At 47.3% G+C, this 24,458-nt stretch overlaps 1 protein-coding gene across 1 annotated transcript in view; it reads left to right on the forward strand.

Annotated features, from left to right (window-relative positions):
• Positions 1-18,654, forward strand: part of LOC138566201 (coiled-coil domain-containing protein 3-like) — a 214,563-nt gene extending 195,909 nt beyond the window's left edge. The window contains exon 3 of the mRNA XM_069643252.1: positions 8,647-18,654. Coding sequence (XP_069499353.1) covers positions 8,647-8,934 — 288 coding nt within the window. The 3' untranslated portion in view covers positions 8,935-18,654. The remainder of the gene's footprint in view (positions 1-8,646) is intronic.
• The last annotated feature ends 5,804 nt before the right edge of the window (positions 18,655-24,458 follow it).

Raw genomic sequence — 24,458 nt, forward strand, 5'->3', positions numbered from 1 at the left:
TGTGGGGGTCAAGAATTTACGACTTAGAGCTATAAGTTTGGCAGTGTATGAGGTGGCTGCTGATAGGCTTGCCCCAAAGCACCCTGGGAGATGGTCTGAGGCATGTGCTGGGCATCGCGAGTATTAAGATTCATGCCCAGAAGAGATTTCTTAATTTCGTCCTGAGACTTCATTTGGATTCCCATGCTAACCGTAATCTGGCCTGCACCCACAAATTGCTGACGACCCCACAGGCAGTGAAAAAATACCCAAGGTATAGAAGTATTCTAACTCTTTCAAACAAGTGTAGGAATCACAACTATAGCAGCGCTTGTAGGTTTACCAGTAGCCCAACGCAAGGCACTGCTAAAAAGCCGGGCAACTGATATAGTGTTCAGGGAGGTGTCGCATCGTACCAAAAATGTATCCTTACTGAAGCGGTTCAGCAAGCACATAGGGGCCGAACCCAAAATCACTGTAGAGAAAATTAAGTGGCCGGAGTACAGGAGGACCCTGCTAATGATGCGATTAAACGTGCTAGCGCTAAAGGCCCGCCTGACGCGGTTGGAAACTAATACAAAATGTATCGGCCCACAATTCCGTGGCAATAAATGCTGACTCCCAAAATGCCGAATTTCGGATGACCCATTTCACTGCATATATATGTGGGGCTGGGGCGTAAAGTTAATAGAAAATGTGGACGGGTATGATGGGGAAGGGGAGCGGTGAGGGGGGTTCTCCACCCTCATATATAGGCAGTGAATTGCAGTGAAAGAAAAAGATTATTTCAGTATTTTGGGATTTGCTATTTTATTTTCGAAAATATCACGTAGATCTAAAATGTGCATGGCGTGCCGGCTGCGATGAAGACTTAGTGCATGTTTTTCGGGTTTGTAGCACATTTTTAGATCTAAGGAGGAAATGGCTTCGCCCACATTTCATCAGAAAGAATAGAAGGGTCTGTTCTCCAGGGTTATCACTTCGAAGGATCCTCCGTTTATGCGCGAGGGTGTGGTCTGTGCAAAAGCTGCTTTTAACAGATGGCAAAGCGTGTTAGGATATTTATGTCTTCTTTTTTATAACGCTTCCGGGTTATTTCTATTTATGACTATGTTAATCGAATTCTAATTCTGAATATATTCTTTGAACTGAACTGTGTTTTTCCGAAAGCACTGGGCCTGATTCACAGAAAGAGTTTATAATGGTGCAATCCCATAGGAAAATGCCTGTGAATCAGGCCGGCAATATTTATTTATTTATTTTACTGTTTCTAACGCGCCAACTCGCCCTTAGCGCAATCCCATAGGAAAACGTTCTGTGAATGAGGCCTGCAATATTTTTTATTTTTATTTTTTCTAACACGCCAACTAGCCTGTAGGCCTCAGGGCGCACACATAACAGACAGGACGGTACATGTTAATACATACAGACTATCGCATAACTGCAAATGTTACAATCTCCTTACGGTGTCTTTTCCATTAATAAAATCTAATGTTTTTGTACACATAAAATGCGTGTGAAGTGGTGAAACTGGGGGTCCCAAGAGAAAATGGAGCGGTTGATTAAGACATTACAACATCTGTTGAGGGAACGCCTGAATCCCTGCCATTGAAGATGTCTGTGGCGCTGCCCGATGACAGGGCGCGCCCGCGGCAGCGTGACGTTGCACGCCGCTGCGTGCAACATAAATAAACGGGGCGTTTCCCGGCCGCGTCAGAGCGACCAGGAAGCCCGAACCGAGAGGACGTGTGAGAGTGAGTCCTTCGGGGTCTGGGGCTTACGGGAGGCACCGGGGGTCGCAAGCAACCCCCAACAGTGGCGACGAAGGTGGGAAACGATGCCTGGGCCCAGCGGTGAATTATCCAGCAATTTTTCTTGATGCAGCGCGGTCATCCTGAGACTTCGCTCCGGCCCGCAGGCCATGCGTTACCCACGCGGCTGGCGGCCATTTTGCAGATCAGGCCGTGAAACTTCTCTGTGCTCCGGTTTGAGCAGGGCGGTGAATCCAGGCCTAATTTTCGGGAATCCTGTCAGAAGGCAGTTATACTTGCACGTGGATATGCCCAGTTTGTGATTTTTCATTTTCCTGGGTCTCCTACGTCAAGTGCAAGCAAGGAGGAGGGCTACAATGGCTGGGCCTGCATAGCCCACATTTCTTTCTTGTCCTAATTTTTGGAGCAGTTGGAAGTTGAGGCTTCTTCTCATCCTCTTCATCATCAGACTGGTGGCCCCACTAATCTTCATCCTCTTCATCATCACAGAGGTGTGTTGCAGTTGCTGTTTCTTCAATGGTGCATGCTGGAGTCATTTGGACTTGGTGTTTGAGTTGCGGCCCCTATCTTCCATACTGGGTGTGCCTGTGCGCTCGAACTGATGAGTGATACTGAGGACCTGGACGGAGCGGCGGTGCAGCAACCTCCACGTGCGCCAGTGGCACTTCAAGGTTTGCTGCCTCCAGTGCAGCCGGCACAGCAGCCTCCACAGCAGCCTTCAGTTGGTCAGGCAGGTCTTCTGGGTCCTCTACCTCCAGCACAGCCCGCGGCAGTACCTGTTGTTCAGCAAATTCCCCCTGCCATGGCTCAGGTACGTGCACAGGCGGCTCTGCAGCCCATCCCGGAGTTTGATGTATCGGGCCCGCCTTCCAGTTTGGGGCCCAGATGGAGGAGGTGAGTGGACCGCCTGGACATGTACTTTCGGGCTGCCCAGGTGGTTGATGATGACACTAGGCTGGCAACCATGCTATACTCGGCAGGTCCCTCTGTCCAAGAGACCTTTGAATCGCTTCCGCCGGGGGATGGATCCTATGATCAGGCGAAGGCTGCTTTGCAGGCGTACTTTCTGCCTCTCGCCAACGAGGATTATGCGCGTTTTGTGATGCTCTCTGCCAAACAGAAAGACGATGAGACTCTGGACACTTTCTATGGGCTTCTGAGGCGTCTCTCGCTGGCCTGTGCTTGGGGTGATGCAGAGGACATGATCAGGACTATGCTTATCCAGGCGTGTTCATCAGGCAAGCTCAGGCGTCAGGTATTAAGGGAGCCCGGAATCACGCTTCAGCGCATCCTTAAACTGGGGAGGTGCCATGAGGTGTCGGAGGCGAGAGCAGCTAGAATGGAGGCTGGGTCACGCCCCATCAAGACCGAAGAGGTGGGAGCGATGTGGGGAGGTGGCAGGGGCACCAGAAGACCTGGCGGCGGTCCCCGGGATAGAGCCGGGAGGGCAGGAGAAATCTGCCAAAAATGTGGGTATGACCTGCCCCACCCAGCAGAATGCCCTGCGGCTGGAAAGACCTGTGGACGGTGTGGGTTACCGGATCATTTCTCGAGGGTGTGCAAGGCGGCAATGCCGGTGTTGGTGCCAAGGGGCCCGGGACGGTCCGGTTCCACTCAGCAGGGTCGACCATCCAACGTCGCTCAGGTGGACCAGACTGAGGAGGATGCCCAGGTGGAGGAAGCGGAAGAAGATGAGGAAGAGAACATTTTCTTTGTCTCGAGTGTGGGGATCCTGAAAAGTAAGAACAGGAGACAGCCAAGGTGCGTGGTCGAGGTGAATCGATCTCCAGTCCCGGTCCTCGTGGATACGGGGGCGTCGGTGAATGTAATGGCCTGTGGACACTAAGATGCTATGGACCAGCCCCCAAGCTGGCTTAACCCAAGGCCCGCATCTTTGCCTTTGGTGGTGTGGACCCTATCTCTCTGGACGGTGTGTTTGTGGCAAAGGTAGAACACGAGGGCTCCCAAATCACAGCACGATTCTATGTAACACCGGTGAGCACCAATACTTTGTTAAGTTGTGCTGCAGCAGAGGCCCTCGGCATTGTCAGCTTCGCATACTCTGTCTATTTAGAGGACATTAATGGCTTGCTCGAGAAGTATGCCGCACTGTTCAAGGGGATTGGGCAGATGGCCGGTGACCCAGTGAGGTTGCACATTGATGAATCGGTGTAGCCCATTGCCCTGAAACATCGAAGGGTACCGTTTCACCTCCGTGAACATGTCGACAAGGAGCTGGACAATTTGGTCAATCTTGACATAATAGAAAAGGTTGAGGGCCCGACCTCCTGGGTGTCCCCGATCATGGTGGCGCGGAAGCCTAAACAACCTGATGCTGTTAGAATCTGCGTCGACATGAGGCTCCCGAACAAAGCCATTAAGAGAGAGAGAGACACCTCACACCGACAATTGATGACATCATTGCGGAGGTACAGGGTGATCGCTTCTTTTCGAAACTGGACCTCCGGGCGGGCTATCACCAGGTTGTCCTCCACCCCGAGTCGAGGTATATTACCACCTTTACTACACACCGAGGGCTATACCGCTATAAGAGACTGAGTTTTGGTGTGTCCTCGGCAGCGGAGGTGTTTCAGAACATTATTTGGGGCGCCCTGGCTGATCTAGAGGGCGTTTTGAATATAAGCAATGACATCCTGGTGTTTGCAAGAATGGAGGTAGACCATCTGAGGCGGTTGGCGAAGACGTTCGGAAGACTGCAATCTTTGGGCCTCACCCTCCACAAAGAGAAGTGTGAATTTCTGCGACCATCGATAGAATTCTTTGGCTTTGTATTCAAGGAGGGGGGGGGGGGGCGTCTCCTGATCCCAGGAAGGTGCAGGACATAAAGAAGGCGCAGCCTCCGGAGTCCGTGTCTGAGGTGCGAAGTTTCCTGGGCATGGTTACATACTGTGGACGGTTCATAAAAAGTCTTGCCTCCAGGTCGGACCCGCTCAGGGCACTGACAAGGAAGGATGCCATCTGGAACTGGGGCCCGCTTGAACAGGCAGCTTTTGATGACATCAAGGGTGCCTTGGCAGCTGAGGATACCATGTCATTTTTCGATCCTGCGTTACCATCAGAAATCATCGTCAACGCCAGCCCATTCGGCCTGGGCGCCGTGTTAACGCAGATTGACTGTGATGGGGGTGTCCGCCCGGTGGCGTATGCCAGCAAAGCCCTATCTGAGGCAGAGCAACGGTACTCGCAGATCGAACGCGAGGCGCTGGCAGTACTTTGGGGATGCCGGCACTTCCGGCTCTACGTCCTTGGACACCCGGTGACGGTGGTGACAGACCACAAGCCACTGCTTCCCATCCTAGCGGGGTCGTCATCCAAGCCACCGGCCTGCATTGAGAGGTGGATGCTCGCTCTTTTGGAATATGGAGTCACCTTGGTATACCGGCCGGGGGCGAACAACGCGGCAGACTATCTCTCCAGACACCCTGGGGCGTCCGGAGGGGAAGACCATGACAGCTATGCAGAGGAGGCCAAAGAGCACGTCCGGGTGGTGGTGGATGCGGCCACGCCGAATGCCATGCCTCTTCAGGAGCTGGAGGCAGCTGCAGCGGATTATGAGTGCTTCAAAATCCTGAAGCACTCTATGCAACAGGGCTCCTGGAAGTCAGTTCTGGAGGCTCTGGCCGGGCGCACTCAGGAGGCCAAGACCGGACTTGAGCAGCTATGGAAGGTCCGGGAGGAGTTGTCGTTTTCAGCATCCGGCCTTCTACTCCGTGGATATCGGATTGTGGTGCCCCAATCGAAGGTGGACGAGGTGATCGCCCTGGCACACCGTGGTCACCAGGGCGCCGCCAAGACCAAGGCACGCCTACGGCTGAAGGTGTGGTTCCCCGAGCTGGAGCGCAAGGTGGATGACTTTGTGGCGGCCTGTGTTTGGTGCCAGGCGGCATCTCCCCTGCAGCGTAAGCCTGCCATAGAGACGATGCCTAGGGGGAAGCGCCCTTGGGAATTTATTCATGCGGACTTTCGGTCCACCACGATGGGCACCCACTTCCTGGTCCTGGTCGACGAATACTGAAGGTATCCCGAGGTGGAGTTTGTGGAGTCTGTGGTGTTTGAGCACGTCGTTGTCGCCGTGGAGAAGGTGTTTGCGGCCCATGGGTTCCCAAGCACGCTTTACTCAGACAACGGGGCGCCAATCCAGAGCGAACGCTTCTCGGAGCTGATGGAGAGCTATGGGGTGGTGCACAGGAAGATCATGCCTCTCTGGCCCCGGGCTTATGAGGACTCTAAATAAGACCTTTAGAATTGCTCAAGGGTAGTCCCTCCAGAGAGCCCTGTACAAGTTTCTGAGGGTGTACCGCACCACGCAACATGCATCCACTGGAGTGGCCCCGGCAGAGGCATTTTTTAAGCGGTGCCCTCGAGGTTTGCTGCCGGAGGTAGGAGAGAAAGAACCATGGGTGATCAATGACCAACAAGTCGAGATGGACCGACGAACAAGAATCGAGCAAGAGAACGTTCGGAGAGGGCTTGGCCCGCAGCGGCTGGAGCCAGGTGATGAGGTCCTTATTCGAAATAGACATCCCCATGGAAATCTCTCCCTACCGTATGAGCCGGAACCGCTAGACGTTGTCGCAGTCCGGGGATCCATGGTGACTGCATCAGACAGCCGGTCTGCGGTAACTCGCAATGTGAGTTTCTTCAAGAAGCTGCGGGATCCAAGAACTGATCCACCTCCTGATCCAGACCCAGGAGAGATCCCTGAGGAAGAAGGGGAAACACCCTGTCTGCCTGAGTCACCGGCCCGGGGCATGCCCGTGGACAGATTACCCGTGCCGGAGGTGAGCAGGAGGTGTCCCCAGAGGGCTGGGCGAGGGAAACCTGCTCACCTCAGCGACTACGCGTTGGGTCATCTGGCTGATCATCCTAATGATGAGAACTGTTAAGTAAGGGGACCCGGGGGGATGTTAATAAAGGGGTGTTTTGAACATGGGGCCTTGTGGAATGCTATGCATATATTTTGGTTTGGTTGGAAGTGTCTAGTGTTAGTATTGTTTATTGTTCTCCCCGAAAAAGGAGGAGTGTGGCGCTGCCTGATGACAGGGCGCGCACGCGGCAGCGTGACGTTGCACGCCGCCGCGTGAAACATAAATAAACTGGGCGTTTCCCGGCCACGTCAGAGCGACCGGGAAGCCCGAACCGAGAGGACGTGTGAGAGTGAGTCCTTTGGGGTCTGGGGCTTACGGGAGACGCCGGGGGTCGCAAGCAACCCCCAACAATGTCAATATTTCAGAGGGTTTCTCAAGGAAAGGGATTTATCTGTTCCATCGCACTTTTGGAGTGAGATACTAGCAGAAGGTGGCATTTCCCCCTCCCTCCCATGAAACTATTAAAAGTCTGAATTATATTTTTAATTCTGTTAAGAACAATTCTGGGGTTCCATTACTTTTGATGGAATGAGAAGCAAGAGCTTAAAGATGGTTTCTATGTTTCAATGGAATTTAGTATCATTTTATATGAATCTTGTCTGAATATTTAAATTGTTTTGTATTTTTGTACTGATAAAATATGTGTAAGGTTTGTTTACAAGCTATAGCCAATGCAAATTAAAAAAAAGGAATCTGGGGTCAAGTTCAAGTTGTCTTTCTAGTTCCATGAACAGTAGTTTGTGTAGCTTACCTGGTTTTGGGGTGGACCTCCCACTTGCAGCCCATGAACAGTCGTTTGTGCAGATGACCTGTTTTTGGGGTGGACAGCCGCTTGCAACAGCACGTCCACGTTCTAATATGTTGTTCCATAATTTGATCAGCTCTAAAAGTAATGCAATACACGGATCAATAAAACCTTCGGCCCGAGCTCCGCCCATATGTTTTGCATTCACAGAGATGGTAGTTAGCATTGGCGTTCGGGGCCGTGAAGTTCCTTTCCGTGCTAACTAGCTCCTTGCAGGCGAGCATCTGTGCACATAACTGGGATAATGCAACCTCCATCTCGGCAAGATGGCGCCCAGATTTCAGACATGCATGGCCAGCACTCACCAAAATACCCACCACAGAGAACTGACAGGCGTCAGTCTCCTTTTAAAAAGTTCACTACAAAAATTGCTGGGCCCAGAAAACATAATGTTAGCGTTCGGGCATCTCGACCGAGTGAACCCCCTTTGCCCTCCCCTCTGTGAGCCTGGGTGAGATTAAGTCACCCTTAAATATTAAGACTATAATAATTGCACATAAGGCATTTTCTATCTTAACTATTTGTGGACGCCGTGAGGAAGGTTCAATAAAGAGTTTATTTAGCCTGCCTCACTCTTCATGCCACTGGCGACGAGGATTGGGCTCGAGCCCCGAAGTGGGCACACTTCCGTTGACCCTTTGTTCTATTCAGATCACAGGGGCACATTTGGGGACTATTCGGGCAATGGTGTGCATTTATGAGCTGAGCTTCTAAATTTAAAGTGACACACAACTCCCAGGCAAATGCCTAGCAGCCGCCTCAATAAGTGAATTGAAAGTGTAGGCAATTGAAACAGATATGGAAGTTTACCGCTGCAATTCACACACGACGCTAGCGAGGACAATGGCAATAGCACGCGAGTGCAAAAGAAAAGATGCTGGTGGATCTTGAAGTGGAGGTTGGCAAGAAGTGTCCCCAGTGGGTCCCTGTGCAGGTTCAAGAGAACCCTGTTCTGGGAGTAATTGACAGTGTAAATAGCCCGCAAGGCTGGTGTGGAATGTGGGTGTTCCATTTGGAGTTGAGTTATTTTGAAAATATTTGCCGTGTGTGTGACATTCTCTCTATTCATAGAAATCAGTGAATTATTTGCTTGAAAGTCCCTCTTTGTTGAAGATGACTTCCCGCTGTGCAGTTTTCACAGTTTGCATTGCTTCTGAAGCTTACGAAACTGGCTTATGTTTCCTTGTGTTCCCCTCTGCAGCTCCTGTGTTCCACTGTGCAAAAGGCCCTCTTCGAAGAGGAGGAGCGGGTGAAGACCCTCTTGCAGAAAGCCCGAATCTTGGAGAAAGCCAACGGCCACCTGAGGGAGAAAGTGAAGAAGCTGAAGCGCTCCCTCCGTCTTGCAAAGGTGGAGAGCAAAAGGGAAGCTCTACTGGCCCAGCGGATCCTGGACGAGGAGAGGAACCTGAAACGGCAAGGTCAAAACCCCGACACTCACAAGAAGGCCTTGGGCAAGCCCGGCAAGAAACTCATTGAGAACACGCTATAGTGTCTGGAACCACCATGAGAGGACCACTGCCAAACTCTCTGACCCGAACATTGTTGCAAAGCTTATCACATGACCAGGGGTTGCTCTCTGTATATCTGCCCACTGAGTGGAGTTACTTGGGTATGTCTGGGATCTGTCTACAGATATGAAGATAGTAATCAGGAGTCCATTCACAAACTGGAACTAGGGGATACAGTCGAAACTCTACTGGATCCCCTTAGGGGTCTTAATGCCGTGATGATGTATGCAATTTCCTGCCCATCGTCTACCTGCTTGTGAAGGAACCCCTGGCAAAAGGATACGGTATCCTAAAACAGGCCGATCGGATGCATGGAACTCTTCCAGGATATGGTGGCGATATAGGAAAGCATTGCCAACATATTGGGAAAAGATTGGTCGAGAGAAGGGGCAGGATGAGGCTGACGCAAGAGAGGGCATACCCGATTGGTTGATTGAATGCTTTCATTAACATTGATCACTTGATATGTCGAATGGATTGGAACCAATACTCTGAATACTAGCGCTTGATTGGTTTACGCGGGACGTAAGCATTTCTCACATAATCCATATTCCCGGATGATAAAAAGAACCAATAAACTTTAATATCCATTTTATATGCATAAGGATGGCGATACGCAGTACTCGGAATGCTTTGAAAAATGTACTTTGCTTATGTTATGTTCCTTTATGTTATGTTATATTCTAGGGCACACAGCCCCATAAGTGATCGCAAAGGTACCATGGAATATCCACATTCATTATTGGCAAGGATTCAGTTCCTAGTGGCTTTCCCAGCCCTCTGATTGGGAGAGAAATTCTCCAATGTCCTCCTGATGGTGTATTGGAGGATCAGGAACCAATCCAAGCGGCCCAGAGTGTACGTCATGGAGGAGGGGAGCTGATGCGGCAGCATGGAAAGGTGGAGCGACGGAATCTCATAAATATTAAAGAGGGGACAAAAGTAAGGAGGGGGAGATTGATGGGCAATGCAGGTTGGTTTGAACTTATATGTAAAGCTTAGCTGGTGAGCAACAGAGCGATGTACACTAGCAGGAAAGAGGTGGTAGGAGACCGTAGGGTGGAAGGCGTAGTTTGACATCATCTGAAGGATAGAGGGACGGGGTACAGCGGGCACACCTTAGTTTGGCTTCAAACTAAGAGCAAATGGAGTAAATGGGGAAATGGGGAAAGTGATGCAACCAGGAAAGATGGACCAACCGCCAGGAGGTGGTGTTATGAACAACACCAGCCATGCAAGAAGTCTGACCGTGAATCAGTGGAGGCTTCTCCCAAGATGGAGGCAATAGGAGGATGCGAAAGTTTTCGTCACCATGAAGCCGCAAGGGAGGGAGAGGAGAGGAAGAAAGCGTCCAACAAGCAATTGGGCATGGCCAACTGGGTTCATTAGGAAAACCAATGCAGCTTGGACGAGGCCTAGTCTTGGAAGTTTAAAGTTTGAGATTGTATATCCCCAGTGTGTTGGGTAGAAACCCCAGTGTTTTGGGGAGACACGGTAGCCACTGGGCTGGGCAATCAATGTTCAAGCCTGGTCTACATCCTCGCCAGTTCAGGGGCTAGTGTAGATATTAGAGGATGGTAATCTATTCCTTCTTACCGGCTGCTGTAGTCAATTTGCCCAGTTCCATCTTGGACCAAATTGAACTTGCCACTAAAGTCATTTTATTGGGCCATCTTCGTCCTGCAGTTCTTTGCCGGAAGTGTAATGTGATTCTCATCCCGAACCTCTTCTGCCTGTTCGAATGCCACCAATGGGGGCCTAATGTCCTAAAAATGTCCTTAGGGAAAGGGCATGTATTGCTGCATGCCAACCCTTAGTGCACTCCAAGGGGAGTTTAATCCCAAAAACATTAATGTTGCCGGCATGTGGGGTCAAAAACAGGTCCCACTGCTTGCTGTTCAAAGTTTAGCGTATTATTATAAAGGCTTTTTATTAGGATTTCAAAATACAAATGTTCAATGAAGTTAAGATAGGTGTATAACCTCTAGTTAACTTATAGTTTGACAACTAATTGTTTGTCATGCACTTAATTCAGTTCACAAAATGAAACGAACAATTCCTTCATACAATAATTTACACCATAGAGAGTCAGAAAACCCTAAGTGGGCTATTTTAATCAACCAAAGTGTATAATTTACAAAAACCTTTTTGAGTGAACATAATCAAAGTCCCACCATAGTTGGTTGTCTCACAAAATTTGTTTTAGTACATTCACAATTTGTAAGTGTTTTGTTTCACACATAGATTTGCACATAAATTTGCATTTGCAAAGTCCCTTTTCCCTGTATGTGATAATAACAAAATCAAATAATATGATAAAGTTCTTTGGTTCAAAGTCACCAATCCCAAGTAGCATCAGGATATTTCAATGTATTGCCAACGCATTTCGGACTTTGCGCCAGTCCATCTTCAGGGCCAATGATACTATTTGTTTCCAAAAGTTCTATAAATTCGTGATTTCAGTTCCTGAAGCAAAAAACATAGAAGGTTTTCGACTATCAGTGTCATTACGCTGGGTCAATCTTGACAATCTCATCTTTAAGCCAATTATCACTTTAAGAGTTGCAACTCTAATAATTATAAACATAATACTCAAAGTACCTCTTTTATAGTGCCAATAGCACCTTTATCTTTGGTCTTTAGACACACCCTGTAGGTAGGATCGATTGTGCGTAGCTCGCTGTGTGTGTAGTCAGTTACACCTCGAGAAGACTCTCACAAGAAGAACTTCTGGAGAAAAAACAGAGTAGAATGTCGGTTATGTGCATGTTTCTAGAGGGATTATAAATACATTTGCATGCCATCATTTATAAAATTGGTTCCTATAAAGAGACCCTTAATATTAATGGAGTGAACTGAATCATCCCTCACACCCTCCTTAGTTGGCAAGCTAGGCAGGGGTAATTCTAACCTTAACAGTGTTCAGAGTAACTCGATAGCTCTGTGGCAAAGAAGGAGCTGGTTTGCTGGTTGGGTAGTGACCTATCCTTCACCTCTCTACGCAAGGTGCGTGTGTGCCCAGAGTTGTCAGGTGTCCGGATCTCGAGGTGCTTCCTCCGGTTCGTGAACTTGCGAATGTAGACTGTGTTAGGTGTTATTTAAGTACTTTTACGCATGCGTTTCGGCTGGCCAGGCCGCTTCCCAATCACGCATGCGCATGTGGGGTGTTTATAACAGAACCCACTGCGCATGCGCGGTTGATCAGTGCAACGCCCATGTCCTGATCGCATTTCCTTCTGCGCGTGCGCAGAGTGTGCAGCGCGCCACCCTGAGGCACGCACACTACCGACCTGCGCATGCGTGCATGCTTCTTCCTCGTTCCTGCCAGGGAAACGAGAATGTGTTGAGTATATCCATGCTGATGGTGTCTAAGAGGTCCTAATAGTATGTCAATTACCGGACTATTGGGGGCTCCCACTGTTTTTACTGATGTAACCATATGATCATGGACAATTCTACTAACTCTGTGTCTCCCTTCCATATTCCACTACCTGGAGACCGATGTGCCAGATAGCAATGCCTGTTAAGCCTTATTTTTTAGAAATGCCTGTTAATCCTGTTGATCCTGATTTCAGGGCCACAACATCTCGTTAATTCTATCCCACTACCTGGAGACCGATGTGCCAGATAGCAATGCCTGTTAAGCCTGATTTTTTAGAAATGCCTGTTAATCCTGTTGATCCTGATTTCAGGGCCACAACATCTCGTTAATTCTGGGTTATTAATAGGTGTAGGAGATTCTGAGTGCTAAATGGGGAATCGTGTCATAGGGCCACAACTCAGGTGAGTGGGGAGTAGCGCAGATAGTTAGTCTGCTTGGGTCCCCGTCTATCCTATGCTGTAGCCAAGGTGCATGATTCTCCGTCCCTCCAATTCTGGCTTTTGAAGAGGGTACATTGTTGACTGTATACCTAATGTTTTACATGGCCATGGGGTTTACTAGCTCCAATGTGGTATCATGCTCTCATCTAGTAGGGGCTTTTCCTGTCTCACTCATTACGACAAAACTTAGTCTTACTTCATGTACATTTCACATTTGTCCCTGCTGACCTGCCGGCTCACACTCTACAGCGATTCCTTCTGTACCCTAGTTTCACAATTCAACCCGAACAAAAAGTTTTGAAACATGTAACAGGGATTTTTTAGTGTGTATTATTTTAGAGATCATCATATGACTTTAGGTCAAGGGCCCTTAAGGTCAGGCATCAAGAGAGATCTACTTCTCGTTCATATCCAACAAACAGAACATATCAGATCGAACTCCAGATCAACTTTACATTGTGATACATCAAACATAACACATCAGATCGAACTCTATATTCATGCCTCTAGGGCTAAGACAGTCAAGGGTATCAATCCATGTTATCTCCCTCTGGTGGAGAGCTCCTACAATATCTCCACCTCTAGGGCCCAGTTTCACATGTTCAAGTATTACACATTTCAGTTGTGCTACGGAATGTCTGGCTTGTGAAAAGTGCATTGCAACAGGTGATTTCTGACTTTTTGTTCTAATGTTGGATTTATGCTCTGACCATCGGATTTTAGCTTTTCTGGTGGTTATGCATACATAAAATAGGCCGCAAGGGCATTTGAGTCCATAGATGACATTTGATGCATCACATGTGCAGGAGTGTTTGAGGGGGATGGCTTTCCCTGTATATGGGTGACTGATCGTGTTTCCTTTTAATATATTGCCACAGTGTTGGCAGTTGTGGCATGGGACCGTCTCTTTGAACGTGATTTTTCCGGTTCTCATGGTTGTTATGTCTGCGCTGTTCAGGCTGTTGCGTAGAGATTTGTTATTCCTGTAGGCGAATGTTGGGATCTCCGGGAAGAGTTGTTGTAATTTTGGATCCATTTGTAGCAGGTGCCAGTGTTTCTGCAAGATCCCTTTTATCCTCTTACTCTGGGTAGAATAAGTCGTTACGTATACCAGTTGTTCCTGGGTACTCCTGGTTGTCAGGAGAGTTTCTCTTTGGGTCAATTTCACTTTCTCTTTGATTTCAGAGATTACATTTCTGTCATAACCCCTTTCGATGAATTTCGTTTGTAAGGATAATGATTGCCTCGAGAATTCTCCCATTTCCGATATATTGCGTCTGTATCGTAAGAATTGACTCAATGGTACACTATCCAGTGTTCTTTGTGGATGAAAACTTGTGGCTAGAAGTAGGCTGTTCCTATCTGTCTCCTTTGTGAAGATACGTGTCTGCAATTTCCCTTCTTTCACGTAGACTTCGACGTCCAGGAAGTGTATTTTGGACTCACTGGTAGTTGTTGTGAACTTGATTCTAGGATTCATCAGGTTCATCATGGCAAAGAATTCCTCCAGCTCTTCCCTTGGGCCCGTCCAGATTCCAAACACGTCATCAATATATTGTGTGTAAAGTGATAGATGCCGAGACCATCTGGGGGAGGTCAAGATATTCTCATGTTCCAGATAGAACATGAATATGTTGGCGTAGCATGGTGCCATAGCGGCTCCCATGCTGGTTCCTGATACTTGCAAAAAGTAGCGCTCTCCAAATTTAAAGAAATTATTCATTAGAACCAATTTCAGTAATGTCAAAACAAACACCCTGTCTGCTTTGCAATGTGCTGTTCTTAGCAATATCCATTCTACTGCCTCCAGACCCGTTTCATGTGTAATATAAGTGTAGAGCGATGTCACGTCCATGGTGAAAAGGATGTCGCGACCCTCTACAAATTCGACAACTTGTAGTTTCTGTAGAAAACTTGTTGTGTCCTTCAAATAAGTTTCTGTGTTCTGAATCAGTGGTTGTCAGATCCGGTCCAGGTACTGTGCAAGAGGTTCTAAAATGCTGTTTGTAGCTGCAATTATTGGACGGCCAGGTGGTTTCCGTAGTCTTTTATGGATTTTAGGCAATATGTATAAGACAGGCGTGATTGGATGTTTGTTATTTAGAAACGTATGTGTTTTTTCCGAGATTTTCCCCATCTCTTCCGCTTCGTCAAGAGTTTCTTCGATTAGTGTCATAATCTGATTGAAAAATGTACTTAACCTGAAATAAATCAGATGTTCTAGTGCAGTGGCCAGCAATCTTTGGCTCTCGAGAAGCTTAGGACTACAACTCCCATGTGTCCTAGCCATCTTATTGAATGGCGATAGACCATGGGAGTCATAGTCCTAAACATCTGGAGAGCCTCAGGTTGCAGACCCCTGTACCGCGTACATTATTTAGAGCATGGCGCGTCAGTGAAAGTTAGGTACATTCTTAATCTCCTAACTTTATTTGCAGAACACAGCGACGGTAAAACAGTAGTGCTAGAGGTTGCCAGACAGGCTTCCTGGCGGCTCTTGGAGTCACCACTACAGAAGAGGGCAATGGGTTGTTGAAAGTAAATATTCCCAGGGATGATATAACTACCGCCCACCCCCCTGCACTCCTTTATTTGTTCGTCTTTACTTCAGGGGAAAGGCGCCAGCAGAGGCTGGTGGCATCCATTTTCTGAGGAACTCCACTTTTAGTTCAAATGATTTAAAGCAAAATATCCAAATGGTTCCTCAATCTAATGATATAAATGATACAATGATACAGTGACTACAATGATACAATGGCTACAATGATACAGTGACTACAATGGTATCTCCCAGGGGCAAATTAACATCTATAGAAACTAAGAAACTAAGAAACTAAGACTTATTTCAAATGTCAATTGAATGCACTCTTCTTAAGTATGTTTCTTAGCAATACATATCCTTATTCCTTGCGGATATGAATCCCTAAAACTCTCAAGCATGGGTTACATATTGCCATGCAATGCGTCTGTCATATTGCCATGCAATGCCTCTGTCGCGCCTTGAAACACTTGTGTATAGGCACGTTATAAATGCCATATCATATCATATCATATCATATTATAGATGCTCAATAATCACAGACATGTTTTGCCCCCTGCCGGCTTCTCATTGTGACTTAGTTATCCTGGTTAGAGAAGATTGAAATTTGAGGGATGGGTATCACTAGACCTGTTTAATGCCTTTAAGTGATAAAGCTGTATTTGCTCCTTCCGACTCCCTTCTTGCTTTGATGATTAGGGCAGCCAAATACCACCACTTTGGCTATCTCTGAATGAATGCATTTATCGAATGGCCGCTGGACTGGACCAGCGCCGAGAGTCAGTGCTAGTCCCAGCCCCTCACACGGGGCAGCCTTTTGGGCAAAGCTTGGTTGCACCGCTTGCCAATATAAGCATCCAAGAATGCCAGGAGGGTCTCTTGAACATGCTAAGACCCCGCATAGAGAGCTGTGATGGTGGACTCCACATGCCTGCTGGCTGGTGTTCTACTACAACCACTCTTAGAGGGCCACTTGATATTCATGTTAAGAAGGGAAGAAAAACAATGCCTATGGACACCTCCTTCAATTGCGGACAGGTCCAATAGCCGCAATGCCCGGCAAGGGACTGGTCTCCTTCATAGCCTCCATCTGATGCCTTCATGGCAGTCGCTCCACCGGATAGTCAGAAAGAGGTCCACGGCACAGACAACCCTAGAGCTGGTGGGGACCAGCATAAAAGAGCAAACAAGTGACACGCCCTGAAGGATTTATAGGGTGATTGAGAGAGGATTGGTTACATTGCTGTCAGTGAGTTCCAATACTGCCTCTTCAAACTGTGTGACTCTGGGCGCTTCTGTAAATGCCCAAGGCGATGCTCTTTATATACTCTGCTCTGGTGGTGCCGGAGCCTGCTCAAACCTAGCCAGTTGTATACAGTTCGTCTGGATCCCACTGTGGGTGGTTATATATATTTCTTTTTACATCTTTCAGCCTGTAGTATGCATCATGTTTTCCACTGTTGTCACAGGCTTTTGAACTTTTCCCCCTAAAATAACATCTTTAAGGGCAAAAAAAGAAACATGCATCGAGATATTGTAAGTTCTCTTCACAAACTTGACATGGACTACCTTTAAAAATGGTGTCTTTCACCATTCCATCAAGCGTATCAAAAGTGGGAGATGGGAATGAAGGAGTTAAAATGATCCCAGTGTCTATGGGGGATGGGGGTAGTAAGAGAGCCCAGGGCTCACTTGGGACCTGCCACTCCTAGGTATAGACCACCCTTCTAGTGCTGGATATCCAAGCTACTATAACCTGTAACCTACCCTTCCACTGACCGTTGTTAACCCCAAATCCTTGTCTATAGCTCCGTTGCTTCCTATGTAAGTATGGGCTAAATAAACCCAAATGCAAATCCAGTCTGTTGTTTTATATTAACCTCTCCCGGTGCTTCTGATATCGCCTCTCTGATATTGAGGCCAATCCTGTTCTGAGGATGGGCTCCAGGATGTGGTAAGGAGGTAACTTCACACACGTCAAGCTTATCCCTTGCATTCAGGAGAAGCTTGTCCAGTCTGCTTCTGTCTTTGCTTTCTGTGACTTCTAGTCGTGGATTTATAATGGCAAACTCCAGGGCTATAAATCACAGAATGCAAGTTAAAACCAGGACTGGATTAGCATCTCCAGAAGGAAATGGGTACTGTTGGCATGCGTGACTCTATATCCAGTGAAGAGAGAAGAAAATCCAAGTTATGAGAACACTTGAGCAGGACGTGAGGGATTTGAACTAAAATGTAATGCTTTATTTGAAATTAGTACCCGGCGACGGACAATCAGATTGTTTCAAATGATCTGATTGGCCCTCTCTGGGTCCTTAGCTGCCCGACAAGGCTCCACTCACTGTCGTGGCCTAGGGTTGCCTTCTGTGAGTGGCCACCATGGAAAGGGAGAAGGCACTACATGTATTCCCTTCTCTCCTTTCCATGACGGCCATTTTATTTGTTTTGATTTTTTTTCATGCTTGCATTGGCCGTCATGGAAAGGGCAAAGGGACTACATCTAGTCTCTTCTCGAGTTCTAAGGCGGCCATTTTTTTGTGAACTTTTTTTGTTTGTTTTTTCAATGGCCGCCATGGAAAGGGAGAAGGGACTCCATGAAGTAATTTCTCGTCGTTGTGTGGCAGACATTTTTGAGGTTTTTTTGTTTTTTTTGTTGCGAAACGCTGACGGCTCTCGCAACTGAAAAAAAGACAATTAGTTCAACAGGCTTACGGGCCAGAGTACAAATAGCAATTACCCTCACACAGGGGGGTATTACCACTTCAGATAATGCCCGGGATCTGCATTAAGGCGCTGGCTTTGCTCGGGCCAATAACTATGGGCCACCAAGGCCCCCCTGCTCAGGGCTTATTGCTTAAATATGGTGTGGCCCAGCTTCGCATATCCCATTAAAGTCATTGATGCCACTGAGAGGAGGGGACCCTGATTCAATGCCTGATAAAAGCACCTAAACGATGAGTGCTTATGTGTCCGGGAAACAAGAGGGCGTTATGGAGGCGATGGGAATGGCTCTCACTGGCTGAAAACCAATATAATGGCCAGAAATCACGAAACACGTGCCAGCGGCTGCTCCAGAGGATGCAAAAGATGAAACGCTGTCATAGGGCCATCACCGGACACGTGCCAAGAAGAAGGCTGCGTATCTGGCTTGTGACTCATGTCATTTCATGTGCCCACGCTGCCACCCAGAGCCACTCCCTGCTCTACAGAACGTGCATGCATAGTAGGTTGACTTGTGATTTGTATCAATGTCTGTGTTTTTTTGCTAATGGATGTAGCAGTGTATCGGATACCTGTAGATAATTGAGAATGGAATAAAGCAATAAAAGACTTCATTTAAGCTGTTGCTCTCAAATCGTAACACTGCTCTGCACTGCTTCGTCGCGACCCTCCACATTAACAAACCTTGAGTTGTGAGTTTCTGAGAGAAGTTCAGAGAAGTGCCACCTGCGTGTCTCTATCCCTCTCTCCCTTTCTCTCTCTCTCTCTCTCACTTGCTCTCTCTCTCACTCTCTCGCCTCCTCTCTGGGTTGCTCTCTCTCTCCCTTGCTCTCTCTCTAACTCTCTCGCCTCCTCTCTTGGTTGCTCTCTCTTTCCCTCTCCCTTGCTTTCTCTCCCTCTCTGCATCTCTCTCTCCCTTTCTCCCTCTCCCTCTATTGCTCTCTTTCTCGCTCTCTCTCTTTCTAGCTCTCTCTCTCTCCCTCTCTTGCGTTCTTTCCCTCTCTCCTTCTCTCTCTCTCTCTTGCTCTTTTGCTCTCTTTCTCTCTCTTAGGAGGATAGCTCAGGGGCAACGTGTTTGTCATGGGAGCAAAACAACACAGAGCAACACAGGGTTGAATCCCGGTCCTGCACTTGGAGACTGGGTCACTGGTATTAGGCATGTTATAAAAGATTATTTAAAATATACATATGAAATAAGTAATTTCAGGCAAGTCATACATGCCACAGCACCACCCAGTGGCCATCACTGCAAGTGCACTTCAATTAACAGCCACGTGAGCAAAGCGTTGTGGGTGCCAAACAGCCTTGCTGGTGGTTCTCTCTCGCACCTTCTCTCCCAATGTGGTGTAGCGCCAGGCAAGGCATACAATGTGTGGGGGGGACTTCACTGGAGCGGTTCTGAGGGGTGTATACAGGTAGACTTGAGTGCACAACTCACTGTTCATGTTCCAGCCTCAGTAGCAGAAGGGAGGAGACCTCAGCGTCGATGCATTGCTCTGACCACTGTGAGGAACCCCAGCTACAGCTGGAGCCCCAGGATAAGGAGGGGACACAAGCATTGGAAGAAGCATTCTGTAAAGAGGGCTGATGCTATTATTTGAGCCATGCCAGTCTCATTCAGCTGCCCCCTCTGCTGCTAACACTGGGGTCTGCAACCTTTGGCTCTTGAGATCTTTTGGACACAACTCCCAGAAGCCCTCGCGAGCATAGTCAATAGTGAGGGGCCGTGGGATTTGCAGTCCAAAACATCTAGAAAATCATGGGTTGAAGGCCCCTGTGCTAATAGGATACATTTGTTGAATTAGGTGGAAAATGGTACCAACTGTTGGTAAAATTGTCCTGCCTTGGGACCTTCATCCGATGAGTTTCCATGAGGATTGCATCTCAAAGCTTTCCACCCACCGCCCAGAAGGCATAAAGGTACCCCCCCACCCCAACGCAGCATGGGCGTAATTTTAGGGGGGGGTGGGCAAGGGTGTTTGTGTCCCCTAATTTTCTTGACACACCATTTTGTCCCCCTCATTTGGCAGGGGCCTCTTTCCTTTAGATGTCATACTCTCCCAACCCCCAGCATTTTCAGCAAAGTTACTCCAATCCCCCCCCCCAGAATTGGACAGGAAGGTGGGGTGGATAGACTACGGACATGCACCAAATGAACAAGTACCTAAGTGGAAACTGTGCCGGATTTAATGGACAGCCACTTATTGATTGCCCCCAGCAGATGGTGGCATGTCGCTGTGGCTCAAGAGAGGCCTTGGGCCTATACTGTTACTTTATCTATGTACTTCCACCTGAAGTGGCAGTGTCCAGACTCGGCTCAACATACACATCAGCAGCCACCCACAATCCACCAATCACAAGCCTGCTGTAGTCAGAAACTCCAATGGGCCCAGCTGTAATTGCTGCATGAAAACACAACTGTGAGGCCTGTGCTAATGCTGCTGTGGCTAGTCCTGAACTAGGGGGTAGGTCTTCATGCTGTGAAACCTGTCTGGAGTGTCACCTTTCCCTGTGTTTTCAATTGTTAATTTGTTTTCGGCTTTATTTGTTGCATACAAACTTCACTGTGAGAACTGGCCAACATGTAAGCGCCTGTGCTTAGATTTGAGTAGAGAAGGCTGGTAAATTCTTTCCCTGGGGGGCGGGGGAGGGTGTAAATATTTTTCACAGAGGTGCCAAAGTGACAGAGCATAGTGACGGGACACTGGCCAACAAGGGGTGTCTGGGTCTGACGAGGGGCTCCAACAGGAGCTTTAAAAAATATTGGCTTGAAATAGTAGATGTTAAATGTTTTGCTGTCGTTTTTGTAACACAAACAATTACAATAGGTGCCAGGTCACCAACAGCACATAGGGGCATCATTAACATAATGCCACTATTCTGAAGGTGTATGAAGGCCCCTTCAATGGCCTGCATGAAGACATGGCTATGCTGGACGTGCCAATATATGACAGTATACCCATGTAAAAACACACTCATGTTAGCTTTGCCTATAACACAGTAATGTACTGCAAGAAGTCATAACCATGCTAGCTGTACAATATATGCCAGGAGGCCCACGTAATAACACACTCACATAAGCAAAGCTGTCCGTGTTAGCTGTGCCAATATATGCCAGTATTGCTATTTAAGCGGATGTCACGCGCATCTGCGCTGGCGCTTCTGCGAGAAGCCATTCTGCGCTGTGTTCCGTGTTGGACGCTGTGAGACGGGCACTGGACGGACGTGTGGGTGCCACTATCTCTTTACACAGGAAAGCACAAGTAAGCCTTATATTGGAGTCTGACATCCATTATCTCTCCTCACATTAATCATGGGATTACACCCTGGCCTTAACCTGTTACTAGCACAAAAGACAGCACGTGTGGCAATTGTAAGCAGATACTTGAATCAAAAAATGTCTGATCCAATAGTTCATCCCCTTGAGGCAAGTAATAGCACGCAGTATGATTTAAGGGTCTTGGATCCGGTATCCCTAATTTCAAGCAACAGTCAGGTTTTAATTACCCCTGCTGCCCCTATATATCATTCTTATTCCTATTTTCCACCCATTAGTAACAGAGCACATACTAAGTCTGGAGAAAGCAGGTATCATAAATGATCAAATCCTTAATAACAATCTAAAGATAGACACGGAAGTATGGCTTTGGGAAATGTGATTAACAATGGCTTTAAAGAGCCCGATGGATAATAATACCATGTGCAGCTCAAACATTGACGTCAAATCCTCGAAAGCGTTGGTTGCTAGGGAAGAAGATGAACGCCCCACGACCGCTGATAACCTCCCCATATATGACTAATGGCAAACCCATCACAATGCCCCTCCTGGATACATTGTCCTGGAACAAACATGCAATTGATTTCTGGAATTACATTGAGGATTTAATAATATTGATGTACTAAGCTTGATCGAAACATGGCTTAATGACTCAAGTGGTCCCAAAATTGATCTTTCTGTACCAGTAGACTATAACTTCTACCATAAGATTTGGGAATGTGGTAATGGGGGAGGGGTTGCTGTCATTGCTAGAAAAAACCTGCACTCCTTTGAATCGCCTAGCAGCTGTGGTGGTTGTGAAATCATCCATCTTAAGGTCACCCCTAGTAGCAATAGCTGTGTTAATGCCCTATGGGTATGCCGCCCCCTATGGATTCACCCAGATTTAATAAGGAAACAACTCATTTACTAGCCTCACCAAATGGACCCAACTGCTCCACTATACTAGTGGGCCATCTCCGTGGCGTCACTAGCTGATGGGCGGGGGGTCTGGACCGCACCGGGTGACACCATCACCGGGGGTGACACCAACATGCAAAGTATGACTCTCTATGTCACTCTATGAAATTGATGTGCAGTGTTTTAACCAAGGGGCAGAACTATATCATTAAGAAAAGATCTGTTTTGTTAGTTATAACCACAAAAACGTGTTTTTTGCAAAGCCTAGCTTACATATATTATACAATAATATGTGTTTACAGGACCATGTGTTTCCACAAACAAGATGAATGATCTAAACAGTTATTAAATATGAATCCCAACAAAACAATGCGTGTGTATCAGATGATGTTGCTCCCACGGCAGGAACACACACATCCGACGAGTGTGCCTGCGCTGTGAGTAGCACAGCACATGCGCACCTATGCTAAAGCTAGTGCGCCGCCAGACGCTTTCATCATTTTGCGGAACACGGAACACTGCTTGCAACTTAAGGCAAGTTCCATTTGAATTCTTTTTTAATGAAAGGCATTTATCCTACCTGAAAATTTGATAAAAAAAATACATATATATTTATCGAACCTAAATTTACAAACACTAGTAAGGATTCTGTATGGTGTGGTACAGGAGGACTCGGGGGAAGTCCATGTGGGAAGTCGGGAGGGGCGACATCATGAGTTACCACATCGGGTGTCACCAGTCCTAGAACACAATCTTAAGAGCATTGATATTACAGTGCATAATAATGGACCACCTCATGCCAGGGGAAACCTCTTGAACTGGGTGGCATCCAGGATGATTAAGCTTGGTGCTATAGAAACCAAGCCTTGCATCTGGCCTGAGCCCCATTTTGTGGAGTTTTATTTATTTATTTATTTATTTATTTACTTTATACCGTGCACAAGGCAAGGCCTGGAGGAATAGGGGCGCCAACAAAGACAATACAACAAAACATGGATCAGGAAGAATCAGAAGTAGTCAAGGGAGATACAGTCATGCTATGGTAGTTTGGGATCTATTTACCAGCGAGACCCCCGCTGCAAACTTGATAAACTGGAAAAAGTCATCAGTGGGAACCTTAACTTAGTTACACCTGATGTTTTAAGCGACTGCCTAGATACTCCTATGACCTCCACTGCAGACCTAGCTCTCCCATGTGCCCTGGCTGTCCCCTATAAAACTTACCTTCTGAAACCTTTACATCAGGTAGCCCTTATGAAAACTAAAACGGTGAGCGACGGGGTTAACCATAATAGCTGGTTTACCCCTGCATTAGAAAATCAGAAAAAGAGGCAGGCAGAGCGTACATGGATCAAATCCAGAACCGACCAAAGCAAGGCACAATGGAAGACTATAGAAAAGGCTCGTAGATCAGCAATTTCTTTGAGGCTAAACAGAAATTCTTTAACAATCACAGGGGGAGTGCAGATAACAGTACAAGGAAGCTCTGCGAGATATTTAACAAGTTGGAGAGACCAAATTCTCCAAAGTCCCCAACTAATGAAGAGAAGATCACACTGGCACATAATAGAAAGGCCAGCAACACGAGTTGCAACATACAACCTCAGTCGGTAGAAATCCAGGAAAATGGCATTCGGTTAAACTTTGAATTTAAACCAGTCTCTTGAGGGAAGTAACAAAGGTACTGGAAAGTGTGCACCCTACTACATGCAATGGCGATACTATCTCATCCAAACTGGTCATAGGTAATTCTAATCTTTGCCCCTTTTCTTGGGAATTCTACGTTTGCGCATAACACAATACCAGACACCATCAAGGAGGTGGTGGTAACAACTCACCTAAAGAAATCTAATCTGAACCCTAGAGATGCCACTAACTTAAGACATATTACAAATGTTCCATTTCTTTTGGAAATTGGTGAAAAGATGGCCGCCACACAATTTCAGGAACACCGGGAATGTAATTCTACTCGTCACTCAGAGCAATCCGGGTTTCGGTCGAATCATGGCACAGAAAGCCCCTTGGGGGACTTTCAATCACAAAAGCAAAAATGGGCTGTTCGACCCATCAGCAGCGGTTGATCTCCTCAATCACGCGGGACTCCTAGAAACATGACATACAACAGGAGGCTGCTAGAGAAGGCAGTAAGCTGTATCCAGTCCTTCTTAAATAATAGGAAATCTAGGGTGTAATGGGGCAATGCTGTATCTGATTTAGAGGCACTAACTTGTGGAGTCCCCCAGGGT

Source organism: Ambystoma mexicanum, chromosome 2p (genome assembly GCF_040938575.1).
Source record: "Ambystoma mexicanum isolate Mex_15411 chromosome 2p, UKY_AmexF1_1, whole genome shotgun sequence".
NCBI lineage: Eukaryota > Metazoa > Chordata > Amphibia > Caudata > Ambystomatidae > Ambystoma > Ambystoma mexicanum.